General features: G+C 36.7%; 1 protein-coding gene across 6 annotated transcripts in view; it reads left to right on the top strand.

Annotated features, from left to right (window-relative positions):
* Positions 1-14,111, top strand: part of SCAPER (S-phase cyclin A associated protein in the ER) — a 522,269-nt gene that overhangs the window by 23,719 nt on the left and 484,439 nt on the right. For 4 of the 6 annotated variants that reach the window (XM_045448988.1, XM_045448985.1, XM_045448987.1 and 1 more), the window contains exon 3: positions 3,948-4,065. The exons of the other annotated variants lie outside the window; for them this stretch is intronic. In XM_045448988.1, coding sequence (XP_045304944.1) covers positions 3,948-4,065 — 118 coding nt within the window. The remainder of the gene's footprint in view (positions 1-3,947; positions 4,066-14,111) is intronic. 6 annotated transcript variants of the gene reach the window in all.

Genomic DNA, 14,111 nt, shown 5'->3' with positions numbered 1-14,111 from the left:
TATTTTTATGTATGGTGTAAGAAAGTGGTCCAGTTTCATTCTTCTGCATGTTGCTGTCCAGTTCTCCAGGCACCATTTGCTAAAGAGACTGCCTTTTTTCCATTGGATACTCTTTCCTGCTTTGACAAAGATGAGTTGGCCATACATTTGTGGGTCCGTTTTTGGGTTCTCTATTCTGTTCCATTGGTCTGTGTGTCTGTTTTTGTGCCAACACCATACTGTCTTGATGATTACAACTTTGTAGTAGAGACTGAAGTCTGGGATTGTGATGCCTCCTACTTTGGTTTTCTTCTTCAATATTACTTTGGCTGTTTGGGGTCTTTCGTGGTTTCATACAAATTTTAGGATTGTTTGTCTAGCTTTGTGAAGAATGCTGGTGTTATTTTGATTGGGATTGCATTGAATGTGTAGATTGTTTTGGGTAGTATCAACATGTTAACAGTATTTGTTCTTCCAATCCATGAGAATGGAATGTTTTTCCATTTCTTTGTGTCTTCTCCAATTTCTTTCATAAGTTTTCTATAGTTAAACATATAGATCTTTTACATCTTTGGTTACATTTATTTCTATGTATTTTATGGTTCTTGGTGCAATTCCAAATGGGATCGATTTCTTGATTTCTCTTTCTGTTGCTTCATTGTTGGTGCATAGAAGTGCAACCGATTTCTGTACACTGATTTTTGTATCCTGCAACCTTGCTGAATTCATGTATCAGTTCTAGCAGCTTTTTGGTGGAGTCTTTCAGGTTTTCCATGTAGAGTATCATGTCATGTGCAAAAAGTGAGTCTGAACTTCTTCTTTGCCAATTTAGATGCCTTTTATTACATTTTGTTGTCACATGGTCATCTATCTGTAAGAAACCAGAAAGTGTTATCTAGCTTTGTAGCAGGAGAAAAACCTAGTGGTTTTGGTGAACATATTATTGTCTCTGTCCCAGAGGCTGTTATAATAATTTATGCTTGACATGGTAATGGCTCAGACTAGGGTAATACTAGTGGATTTATAATTTCAAGATATATGTAGGGATAGAATTGGTAATATTTGATAACTGTTCTAACAGATCTCAAAACAAAGTAGCTCATATAAAATTGCAATTTATTTTTGTCCATTGTGATAGTCCAGATAGCCTCAGTTCATCTATGGCTTTATTCAGTCTTTAGAAAGATGTGAAATACCAGTAAGATCTGACAAAGTTATCATTCTGTTAGGGAAATTGAACCAGTTACTCAGTTTCTGAGATAAGTTTGTGGTTTGTAAAAATGTAAATGCTACAGTTCTTAGAGTTTTAATGTACTCCCGGTGTTCAGTGACTGGTAATCTTATCTTCATTCTATTTAAAATATGAAGGGCTTAGTAGTGGGAATATAAAACAAAGGGTCTTGAGGAACCTGGGTAAGGCTCAGTCGGTTAAGCATCTGACTTTGGCTCAAGTCATGATCTTGTGGTTTATGAGTTCGAGCCCCACATGGGGACATGCTGACAGTGTGGAGTCTCCTTTGGATCCTCTGTCTCCCTGTCTCTGCTTCTTCCGTGCTTGTCTCTCTTTCTCTCAAAAATAAAATAAAAAACATTAAAAAAATACAAAGGTCTTTCCTGAATTATTTGAAAAGCTGAAAAACCATCTTAAAAAGGATGGGGATTTCATTTTATGAGCAAGTAGTATTATGGATGGATTTTGAAGAATTTATAAGGAGTAGATCCTTTTATGGAGATACAAACATAAAAATTAATAAATGGTGCTTGAAACCAGTTCAGGATTATGAACCAAGTTGCTTAAAGTGGAAATTATTCAGGAGAAAAATAGGTTGAAACTTCTTTTCCCAATCTAGGAGCAAGTCTCAGAAATTATATGCATAAATCATAAACTGAGAGTTAAACATAAAAACTAATTCAAGACTGATATTTATTCCTTTTATTGAAACATTTAGTGTTTGAACAAGCCTCTGCAAAATCTCCATATGGCACTAGGTGGCACACTGTGACTTTGGATGAAAATAATATATTTTGTTTAAGTCTCCTGGAAGAAAAGAACTTAGATGAAAATTTTGTTTGAAATAGATAATCTGTAATGTTATGAAGTATCTCAGAGTCATTTATTGAATACCAAGCCCTGATGCTGAGATTAAAATGTTTAAAACTACTGTACTTTAAGTTACTACTGATATCTTTACGATAATAGGGTTATTAAAAATGACTAGAATTTATTAGTTTATTGAAGAGTTCACTCAGCATATATTACAGAATGCACCTATACTTTTATGGAAAAATGATTTTCAGTCAGGCGTTGTCGTAAGATGAATGTTATACTGGTTTTGCATATGAAATATTAGAATTAAGAATTAAAATAAACTCTTGAGCTAGTAGCTCTTTCTTTGAATGTGTGCATGTGTACTGAATATAAAAGAACTAACTTTGCAAAATTTATGGTAGAACTGAAACATTTATAGAAGAAAAGAATATTAGATTTCCAGTTTTCTGTTCAGACATTACTGCAGCATTGCTATCTTGTGATAACTTTAGTTCCTAGAAATTCATGAATTTATGAAGACTCTTGAGTTAGAGAATAATGTATAGAATGATGGATTTTGTGATCTGATATGTATCTCCATTTATCTACCTATAAGATTTTATGTGGTTGCATAATTATTGGAAATATCTGAAATTATCGGAAAAAGAGCTGAAAAGCAGGCCACCTACTTAAACTTGTTCATCTGGCCTGAAAGAAATAGTTATACTCCTTGGTTAAACAATGCTTAGGTAACCTAAATGATAGATGCCAATCTAAGTTATCTATAGAGCTAATAATCATTGGGAGATGTGTGTTTAATCAAAAGGAGATTTTATTGTGTTAAATTTATTGGAAAGTATGGGAATAGAGATGATTCAAGAATTTTGCACAGGATGGAGTTGGAATAGTGGTCACAGATTAATGAGTTTTGGTGTAAGCTTATGAGTTAGGTAAGTAGATGCCATGTGGATATCCGGCGTAAAGTCAGAGGAATGAAAGAATGTAGGGGTAGGTATTTATTTTAAAGATGTAAAAGTTAAATTCTGGCTGCTTTCATACAAAAACTATGATTGAGTAGTTGTCACAGAGATTGTATGGCCTGCAAAGCCTGAAATAAATTATTATCTGGCCCTTTGTAGAAGTTTGTTGACCCATGCTTTAGAGGGTAATGCCTTTTTCGTCTCTTCAAGTCATACCACTCGTCAAGCAGTTTCTTTGAGAATAATGTATTGCTTTCTTTCACGTACTCCCGCAATAAACAAGCAATTAAAATTAACCAGTAGGTGAGGAGAACCCAAAATGGAATGTGAATAACGTAATCACACTGAAAGTGGTGAGGATGGGAAGTACTAATTTAAGTAATTTTGGAAAACAAAATGCAGTACTTTGGATGCTGTAAGGCTAAAGATAAGAACTTTATAGAAATGTAATCTTAATAATATGTTTCTCAGAGTTGTGGGCTCGCAATTATGAAACTATTTTATTTGTATGTTAGAATTGAACATGTAAGTAAATTTAGATAATGAGAACTGAGTTTCTCACTGGTAGAGAAAGAAATTACAAATGAAGAAAGGGAAAGAGTAAAATCAACCCCACGCGTGGGATTAAAATCAGAGGTATCAGACCTGTGATACGTAAGTGGTGGTGCTACAGTGTGTACACAGCAGTATTTGTGCTTCTTAGAAGAGCACATTTCCAAACTGAAGATGGTATTTATTCTTGAAGTAATTTGTTTATTTTTAAAGTTGTAAAATCAGTCTTTTTAGAAATAAAAAATCTCTGACTTACTTTCTTTTCCTCGTTTAATCTTTCAATCCCAAATTAGTTTTAAGTGTTTCCTTTATGAGAAAATGTGAGAAATAATGAATTTGTCAGCCAAATATATTTTATATGTTGACTAATCTAATAGTATAATAAATATTCTCTTTTCTCTATATAGGCTTCATTCCAGCGCTCTAATAGTCATGACAAAGTAAGGAGAATAGTTGCGGAGGAGGGTCGTACAGCAAGAAATCTGATAGCTTGGAGTGTTCCACTAGAAAGCAAAGATGATGATGGTATGTGTTTTTAAAAAGTTTCATTTTTGTTGTAAATTAGGAGGATATATTTAGCCCTTAACAGTAGATAGACCGAAAACAGTTTACAATTCAAACTCTTGAGCAAATTAGCATGCATTAAATAGGAAATAACTTTTCTGTTGCTTTTTTATCTTAGCTAATATACAAATGGTTTCATGAAAGTGTTAGTTTTGTTCTTTCACATAGGAAGGAATGTGGGTTATGATCGGCATATTAATTTTCTTTTTTAAGTTATAGGAGATTTAGATTTTTTTCTTTTGTTAAATTCTTCTGAAAATAAAGAGGCTTTAAAATTTTACTGTATTCACCACAGTTACCTAGGTTTAATTTAATATAATGTTTTAGAAAATAAAAGATGAGTGTATTTCTTTAGTTATTATTTGAACTAGTTCTTTCACTTCAGTGGGTAGAATGATTGTGAGCACTGCCTAGATCCTGGGGATCCAGAAGATTGTCTGGGGATATAGAAAAAAGGAGGGTGGAGTGTGCCAAAGGGCACCTCACTTTGAAATTTTCTGAGGGCTTGTAGAATATTTCTCATATTTGGTTTGTGTGATGTCCTTTCATGATTAGATTCAGTTATATATTTTTGGAGGGATTCTGTAGAAATTATGTTGTGTCCTTTTCAGGGCATCATAGGAGGCACAAGATAGTGGTTTTGTTTTGTTACTATTGATGTCAACATTTACCACTTGGTTATCTTCTGAGTTTCTCTACTGTTAAGTGACTAACTTTTTCCTTTGTAATTAATAAGTAATATGTGGTAAGATAGTTTGAAACTACGTAAATATCTCTTAAAACAGTCTACCCACTACTTTCAGCTTCTGTTGATAATTCTTAGCTGAGTAAGTTATTACTCTGGTGGCTGTAAAATGGTGATTTGCTAACCTCAGCGTTCCTTCTATACTTATTAACTGACATTTAAAAAAAAAAGATTTATTGATTTTTGAGAGAGAAAATGTGAGTGTGGAAGGGGCAGAGAGAAGGGGGGACATATAATCCAAAGCAGGCTTTGAGCTGACAGCAGACAACCTGATGCGGAGCTTGAACTCCTGCACCATGAGATCATGACCTGAGCCAAAGTTGGAGGCTCAACCAACTGAGCCAACCAGGTGCCCCTAGCTGACATTTTATTAAAAAGTTTATTTATTTTTGAAAGAGAGTGCGTGCACACAAGTGGATGAGGGGCACAGAGAGAGAGAGGGAGACCCAGAATCCAAAGCAGGCTCCAGGCTGTGAGCTGTCAGCACAGAGCATGACTCTGGGCTTGAACTCACAAACTGTAAGATCATAACCTGAGCCAAAATCAGCGCTTAATCAACTGAGCCACCCAGATGCCCCTATTAGCTGACATTCTAATGTAAGGAAGAGCTTTCTCTTCTCTTTGTATTTATATGTGTAAGTTTATATTTGTTTAAATTTGTGTGGGGTCATGATTTCTAATTTAATTTAATTTAATTTCTTATTTAAAGTTATAATCTATCGGGGCGCCTGGGTGGCTCAGTCGGTTGGGTGTCCGACTTCAGCTCAGGTCACGATCTCACGGTCCGTGAGTTCGAGCCCCGTGTCGGGCTCTGGGCTGATGGCTCAGAGCCTGGAGCCTGCTTCCGATTCTGTGTCTCCCTCACTCTCTGCCCCTCCCCCATTCATGCTCTGTCTCTCTCTGTCTCAAAAATAAAAACGTTAAAAAAAAAAAATTAAAGTTATAATCTATCACTCTGTTTTGATGCTTAAATTGTTCTAGGTTTGTCTTAATTGTTCTGTCAGTGGGAGACCTGTTTTGAGCTGGCTCCTGTTTCCTTTTGACATATTTTTCTTCTTTGAGAACACCCTTACCCAGCAGGATGTTTCAAGCCATATAAGAGTTCATCTGTGTTTTATTCTTTTGAATTTACTTTACATATATTTTTTAAAATATAAAATTTATTGTCAGGTTGGTTTCCATACAACACCCAGTGCTCATCCCAACAGGTGCCCTCCTCAATGCCCATCACCCACTTGCCCCTCCCTCCCACCCCCCATCAACCCTCAGTTTATTCTCAGTTTTTAAGAGTCTCTTATGGTTTACCTCCTTCCCTCTCTGTATATGTTTACCTATTTTTTACATTTTATCTTGCTTTTTATACTTTTTTACTTAAAAGTTTATTTTATCTGTATTTTACTTTCTACACTTTTATCTCTGATCCATTTGTAGTTTATTCTTGCATATTGTGTGAGGTGTGGGTCTCATTTTATCTTTTCCCATATGGTAAACAAGTTGCTCCAGCATCACTTACTATAAAGTCTATCTTGGCCCCATTTTTTTTTGAGATGTCAGCTTATCATAAATTGAATTTCCATATGTAGTTATATTCTATTTCACTGGGGTGTTCATTCATGTATGAAGGCCATGCTGTTTTAATTATAGAGGCATTATAGTATATTAAAATATCTGTTTAGGGGTGCCTGGGTGGCTCAGTTGGTTAAGCATCCAACTTTGCCTCAGGTCGTCTCACGGCTCGAGGGTTCAGGCCCTGCATTGGGCTCTGTGCTGACAACTCCCCTGCTCACACACGGTCTCTCTCTCAAAAATAAACATTAAAAAAAAATTAAAAAAAAAATCTGTTTGGACCAGTCCTCCCTCAGTAGCTTTTCTTTGCCAGTCTTCCTAGATATTTTTAAGGAACAGTTACTTTGAATCAAAAATTACTGAATAGAGAGGGAAATTAAATTTGTCTTAAAAATTTTTTTAAATATTTATTTTTTGAGACAGCAGGAGCGAATGAACTGATGGGACTATTGAACTGTTGGGGAGGGGCGGAGAGAGATGGAAACACAGAATCTGAAGCAGGCTCCAGGCTCTGAGCTGTCAGCACAGAGCCTGACATGGGACTTGAACTCATGAACTGTGAGATCATGACCTGAGCCGAAGTCAGACACTTAACCAACTGAGCCACTGAGGCATCCCAAATTTATCTTTTTATATTTAGCTCTATTCTAGCCAAAAAAAAAATTTTTTTTTAATTTAAATCCAAGTTAGGTAACATATAGTGTAATAATGATTTCAGGAATAGAATTTAATGATTCATCACTTACATATAACACCCAGTGCTCATCCCAACAAGTGTCCTCTTTATGCTCCATGCCCCTTTAGCTCTCCCCACCACCCAACACTCTGCCAGCAACCCTCACTCAGTTTGTCCTCTGTACTTAAGAGTTCTCTTATGGTTTATCTCCTTTTGTTTTTATTATTTTTGCTTCTCTTATGTTCATTTGTTTTGTATCTTAAATTCCACGTGAGTGAAATCATATGATATTAGTCTTTCTCTGACAAATATCCTCTAGTTCCCTCCACATTTTGCAAGTGGCAGGATTTCATTCTTTTTGATCACCAAGTAATATTTGATTGTGTATATATACCACATCTTCTTTATCCATTCATCCGTCGATGGACATTTGGGCTCTTTCCATACTTTGGCTATTGTCGATAGTGTGCTATAAACATAGAGGTGCATGTGCCCCTTCAAATCAGCACTCCTGTATCCTGTGGATAAATACCTGGTAGTGCAATTGCTGGATCATAGGAGCGGTTCTATTTTAATTTTTTGAGGAACCTCCATACTGTTTTCCAGAGTGGCTGAACCAGTTTGCATTCCCACCAGCAGTGCAAAAGAGATCCTCTTTCTCCGCATCTTTGCCAACATCGGTTGTTGCCTGAGTTGTTAATGTTAGCCATTCTGACAGGTGTGAGATGGTTTTGATTTGTATTTCCCTGATGATGAGTGATGTTGAGCATTTTTTCATGTGTCTGTTAGCTATGTGGATGTTTTCCTTTGAAAAGTGTCTATTCATGTCTTTGCCCATTTCTTCACTGATTATTTGTTTTTTGAGCATTGAGTTTGATTAAGTTCTTTATAGATTTTGGATATTAACCCTTTGTCTGCTATGTCATTTGCAAATATGTTCTCCCCTTTCGTTGGTTGCGTTTTAGTTTTGCTGATTGTTTCCTTTGTTGTGGAGAAACTTTTTGTCTTGATGAGGTCCCTCCCAATAGTTCATTTTTGCTTTTGTTTCCCTTGCATGGAGGGAAGTAAGAAGTTGCTGTGGCTGAGGTCAAAGAGGTTGTTGCCTGTTTTCTTCTCTAGGATTTTGATGACTTCCTGTCTTACATTTAGATCTTTAATCCATTTTGAGTTTATTTTTGTGTATGGTGTAAGAAAGTGGTCCAGGTTCATTTTTCTGCATGTTGTTGTCTAGTTTTCCCCTCACCATTTGCTGGAAGAGACCATCTTTTTTCCACTAGATATTCTTTCTGCTTTGTCAAAGATTAGTTGGCCATACATTTGTGGATCCATTTTGGGTTCTCTGTTCTGGTCCATTGATCTGTGTGTCTGTTTATGTGCCAGTACCATACTGTCTTGATGATTACAGCTTTGTAATATAGCTTGAAGTTCGGAATTGTGATGCCTCCAGCTTTGGTTATCTTTTTCAGGATTGCTTTGGCTATTCTGGGTCTTTTCTGGTTCCATACTAATTTTAGAATTGTTTGTTCTAGCTCTGTGAAGAATGTTGGTGTTATTTTGATAGGGATTGCATTGAATGTGTAGCTTGCTTTGGGTAGTATTGACATTTTAACAATATTTGCTTTTCCAATCCATGAGCGTGGAATGTTTTTTTTGTGTCTTCTTCAATTTCTTTCATAAGTTTTCTATAGTTTTCGGTGTATAGACTTTTCACATCTTTGGTTAGGTTTCTTCCTGGATATCTTATGGTTTTGGTGCAATTGTAAATGGGATTGAGTCCTTGATTTCTCTTTTTGCTGTTTCATTATTGGTATATAGAAATGCAACCGATTTCTGTACATTGATTTTATATCCTGTGACTTTGCTGAACTCATGGATCAGTCCTAGCAGTTTTTGGTGGAGTCTTTTGGGTTTTTCGTATAGAGTATCATGTCCTCTGCAAAGAGTGAATGTTTGACTTCCTCCTTGCTGATTTGGATGCCTTTTATTTCTTTGTGTTGTCTGCTGAGGCTGGGATTTCCAACGCTGTGTTGAATAACAGTGGTGAGAGTGGACATCCTTGTCATGTTCCTGACCTTAGGGGAAAAGCTCTCGGTTTTTCCCCATTGAGGATGATATCAGTGGTGGGTTTTGTATATGGCCTTTATAATCTTGACATGTGATCTTTCTATACCAATTTTTTTGTATAAAAGTTTTTTTTTATCAAGAAAGGATGCTGTATTCTACGTCTATTGAAAGGATCATGTGGTTCTTATCCTTTCTTTTATCAATGCGATGTATCACATTGATTAATTTGGAGATATTGAACCAGCTCTGTATCCCAGGAATAAATTCCACTTGATCGTGGTGAACGATTCTGTTAATGTATTGTTGGATCCAGTTTCCTAGTATCTTGTTGAGAATTTTTGCATACATGTTCATCAGGGAAATTAGTCTGTACTTTTCCTTTTTAGTGGGATCTTGTCTGGTTTTAGAATCAAGGTAATGGTGGCCTCATAGAACAAGTTTGGAATTTTTCCTTCAATTGCTATTTCTTGGAACAGCAAGGTATTAACTCTGCTTTACATGTTTAGTAGAATTCCCCTGGAAAGCCATCCAGCCCTGGATTCTTGTTTGTTGGTACATTTTTGATCACTGATTCAATTTTTTACTGGTTATGGGTCTGTTCAAATTTTCTATTTCTTTTTGTTTCAATTTTGGTAGTTTATGTGTTTCTAGGAATTTTCCATTTCTTCCAGATTGCCCACTTTGTTGGCCTATAATTGCTCATACTATTCTCTTAATATTGTTTATAATTTTGCAGTGTTGGTTGTGATCTCTCCTCTTTCATTCATGATTTTATTTATTTGGGTTCTTTTCCATTTTCTTAAAAAATATTTTTTTTTAGTGTTTATTTTTGAGAGAGAGGGAGAGAGAGGGATGGAGGGATGGAGGGAGAGAAAGCACGAGCAGGGAGGTGCAGAGAGAGAGGGAGACACAGAATCCAAATCAGTCTCAAGTCTCTGAGCTGTCAGCACAGAGCCCGATGTGGGGCTTGAACTCATGGACTGTGAGATCATGATCTGAGCTGAAGTCGGATGCTTAACTTATTGAGCCATCCAGGTGCCCCTCCCTTTTCTTTTTGATCAAAAGGAGGTTTATCAATTTTGTTAATTCTTTCAGAGAACCAACTCCTGGTTTCATTGATCTGTTTTTTTTTTTTTTCTTATTTTTAATTTTGTTGTCATTGATTTCTGCTTTAATCTTTATTAGTTCCCATCATCTGCTGGTTTGGGGCTTTATTTGCTGTTCTTTTTCCAGCTCTTTTAGGTGTAAGGTCAGGTTATGTATTTGAGACCTTCCTTCTTCAGAAAGGTCTGGATTGCTATGTACTTCCTTCTTATGACTGCCTTTGCTGCATCCCAGAGGTTTTGGGCTATTATATTTTCATTTTCACTGGCTTCCATGTACTTTTTAATTTTCTCTTTAATTTCTTGGTTAACCTATTCATTCTTTAGTACAATGTTCTTTAATCTCCAAATATTCGTGGTCTTTCTAAATTTTTTCTTGTGGTTGATTTTGAATTTCATAGTGTTGTGGTCTGATAGCATGCAAAGTATGATCTTGATCTTTTTGTGCTTGTTGAGGGCTGATTTGTGACTCAGTATGTGATCCATTGTGGAGAATATTCCATGTGCACTTGAGAAGAATGTGTATTCTCCTGCTTTAGGATGAAAATTCTGAATATATCTATTAAGTCCATCCAGTCCAGTGTGTCTTTCAGAGCCATTGTTTCCTTGTTGATTTTCTGCCTACATGATCTGTCTTTGCTCTAACTGGGATGTTGAAGTCCCCTTCTATTATGGTATTATTATCGGTGAATTTCTTTATGTTTGTGATTAATTGATTAATATATTTGGGTTCTACCACATTGGGGTCATAAATATTTATAATTGTTAGATCTTCTTGCTGGATAGACCCGTTAATTACCATATAATGCCCTTCTTCATCTCTTGTTACAGTCTTTATTTTAAAATCTAGTTTATCTGATGTAAGTATAATTACTCCAGCTTTCTTCTTGATGACTATTTGCATAATAGATGGTTCTCCATCCCCTTACTTTCAATCTGCAGGTGTCTTTAGGTCTAAATGAGTCTCCTGTAAGCAGCATATAGACGGGTCTCATTTTCTTATCCATTCTGATACCCTGTCTTTTGAGTGAAATGTTTAGTCCATTGACATTTAGAGTGAGTACTGAAAGATATGAGTTTAGTGCCATTGTGTTGCTTGTAGAGGGTGTTTCTGGTGATGTTCTGTGGTTGTTTCTAGTCTGTTGCTTTTGGTCTTTTTTGTTTTCTTTTGTCTTCTCTCCAATCAAAGGGTTCCCCTTAACATTTCTTGCAGGGCTGGTTTAGTGGTCATGAACTCCTTTAGTTTTTGTTTGGGAAACTCTTTATCTCTCCTTCTATTTTTGAATGACAGCCTTACTGGATAAAGAATTCTTGGCTGCACATTTTTCCGGTTCAGCACTTTGAATATATTCTGCTACTCCTTTCTGGCCTGCCAAGTTTCTGTGGATAGGTCTGCTGTGAATCTGATTTGTCTTCCCTTATAGGTTAAGAACATTTTTGCCTTGCTGCTTTCATGATTCTTTTCTCATCTGTGTATTTTGTGATTTTGACTACGATATGCCTTGGTGATGGTCGGTTTTTGTTGAATCTAATGGGAGTTTCCTGGTTTTTTGGATTTTGATGTCTACGTTCTTCTCTAGAGTAGGAAAGTTTTCTGCTTAAATTCACTCACATACACCTTCTGCCCCTTTTTCTCTCTTTTCATCTTCTGAGACTCCTATGATTCGAATGTTATCCCTTTTTAATAAGTCACAGAATTCTCCAAGTCTTGTATCGTGATCTTTTGCTCTGTTTACCTCCTCTTTTCTGCTTCATTATTCTCTTTATCTTCTAAATCACTGATTTGCTGCTCTGCCTCATCCATCCTTGCCATTGTGGAATACATTTGAGATTGCATCTCAGTTATAGCATTTGTAATTTCATCCTGACTAGATTTTATTTCTTTAAATCTCTGCAGGAAGGGATTCTATGCATTTGTCAACCCCAGCTAATATTCTTATTATTGTGCTTATAAATTCTAGCTCAGACATCTTGCTTATATCTGTGTTGATTAAGCCCCTGGCTGTCATTTCTTCCTCCTCTTTCTTTTGGGGTAAATTCCTTTCTTTTGTCATTTTGGAAGAAGAAAAAAATAAAGTGAAAAATAAAAATGAAAAAATCAAAAATCAAATAAAGGAAGCTATATCCTAGGTGTGTTTTTAGTCTGCTTGTTGAAGGAATCTTGATAGAGAAAAAAGGGAAAGAAAAGAAAAAAAAAACATTTAACAATTTTAAAAAATAGATAAAATAGAATAAAGTGATATAAAGAAAATGAAATAGAATAAAAATTTAAAAAAAGTAAATGTAAAGTAAAAAAATAAAAATAAATTTTTCTCTTTGTGTCCACTAAAGAGAATGAAACGAAAGAATGAAAAAAAACCAATTTAATCAAAAACAGAAGCAAAAAAAACGAATGCAAAACAGCAAATAGAATGAAACCTAATGAAGTTGCATCCAGTTTCCCCTAGAACTGAAACATTGAAGCCCTGTTCACTAAGTATGTGATGTGACTTCTGCTGGTCTTCTAGTGGATGTGCTTGGAGGGCACAGTTGGGCGGGGCTTGGTGTAACAGCTCTATTCTCCACTAGGTTTCACTGCTTAGCTTACTGTGGTTGTCATTGTTGTGCGCAAATGTGTGCAGAGAGTGGAAATGGCTTCACCCAGTTCCCTAGTCTCTGGCACAGGAATGTTGCACTTTCACCAGTTCACAATCAAGCACCCCTCCTTTGTCTCAGGCCTCTGTCCACCTTCAGCCTCTACCCTCTGTGTGTCCCAAGCTGTCCGCCTGCCAGGCAGCACCTCCCTCCAGAATTTTATATCAGATGGGGTTGTGTTTCAAATCCTCACACTTCAGAGACCCCTCCGGCTTGGACCCGTGCTGACTCCCTGTGAGAGGTTCTTGCTGAGCAATGGCTGGGTGCGGGATTGCCCCTGAAAATGTTCATGCGATCGCACAGCAGAAGAGGGTCAGAGATTATGTCAAATCACAACACAGCTGTTACTGGGTTTCACCACACTGTGGTGTCTTTGTCCCAGTACCAGCGAACATGGCTGCCCTCTGGGGTCTGCTGGGACCTTTGCCTGTTGGCAGGCCTTGTGGCCTCTACCAAATGCACTCCAAGCAGGGGAATTGCTTCTCCTGGGGTGGCACATGGACCCCTTAGATCCCTCTGCCTGCTCCTGGGAATCTACACTCCTTATCTCTTCACCAGAGCACCAGGCACTGAGTTTCGGAACTTTAGACTCTGGGCTCCACTGTTTATATAATCCTGATGGTATCGAAACCCTCTCCTTTCTTCCTGTCAGTGGTTTTGGGGAACAGATTTCTTGTTCAGTCCCCTGCAAGTGTTTTCACTCTTTCTGTCTCTTTCTCTCCAGCTACTTGCAGGGGAGTGTTTTTCCTGCACTCTCCTCATGTGCTGCACACTCCCCTTTCTCTGTCTTCTCTCTGCAAAAACAGTTTCCTACCCTCCATGGCTTTTCTCTTCCCTAGTTCACCTCTCTGCAGTGTGTATCCGCTGAGTTCTGTAGCTCAAGTTATGCAGATTGTTGTGTTAATCCTTAGGTCAATTTCCGAGGTGTTCAAAATGGTTTGATGTCAATCTAGCTGAATTTCAGGGACAAGGCAAGCTCAGGGTCTCCATACTGCTCTGCCATCTTAACTTCTCCCCTCTGTATTAGCCAAAATTTTCATAAGGAAGCTTACTGTTACATTTTTAAATTATTTGATAGAGAATATATATTAATATTATTTACTATAAAAGTTATAACATAAGACCTAAGATTGTCTTATGGTTGTTATATATGATTAACGAAATTTTATTTTCCCATTTCCATGGGTTATTTTATTATTTAAATCTGAGGTTTATTAAA

Source organism: Leopardus geoffroyi, chromosome B3, assembly GCF_018350155.1.
Source record: "Leopardus geoffroyi isolate Oge1 chromosome B3, O.geoffroyi_Oge1_pat1.0, whole genome shotgun sequence".
NCBI classification, from domain to species: Eukaryota; Metazoa; Chordata; class Mammalia; order Carnivora; family Felidae; genus Leopardus; species Leopardus geoffroyi.
The sequence above is the reverse complement of the archived record's forward strand: the minus strand, read 5'-3'. Positions and strand labels throughout refer to the sequence as shown.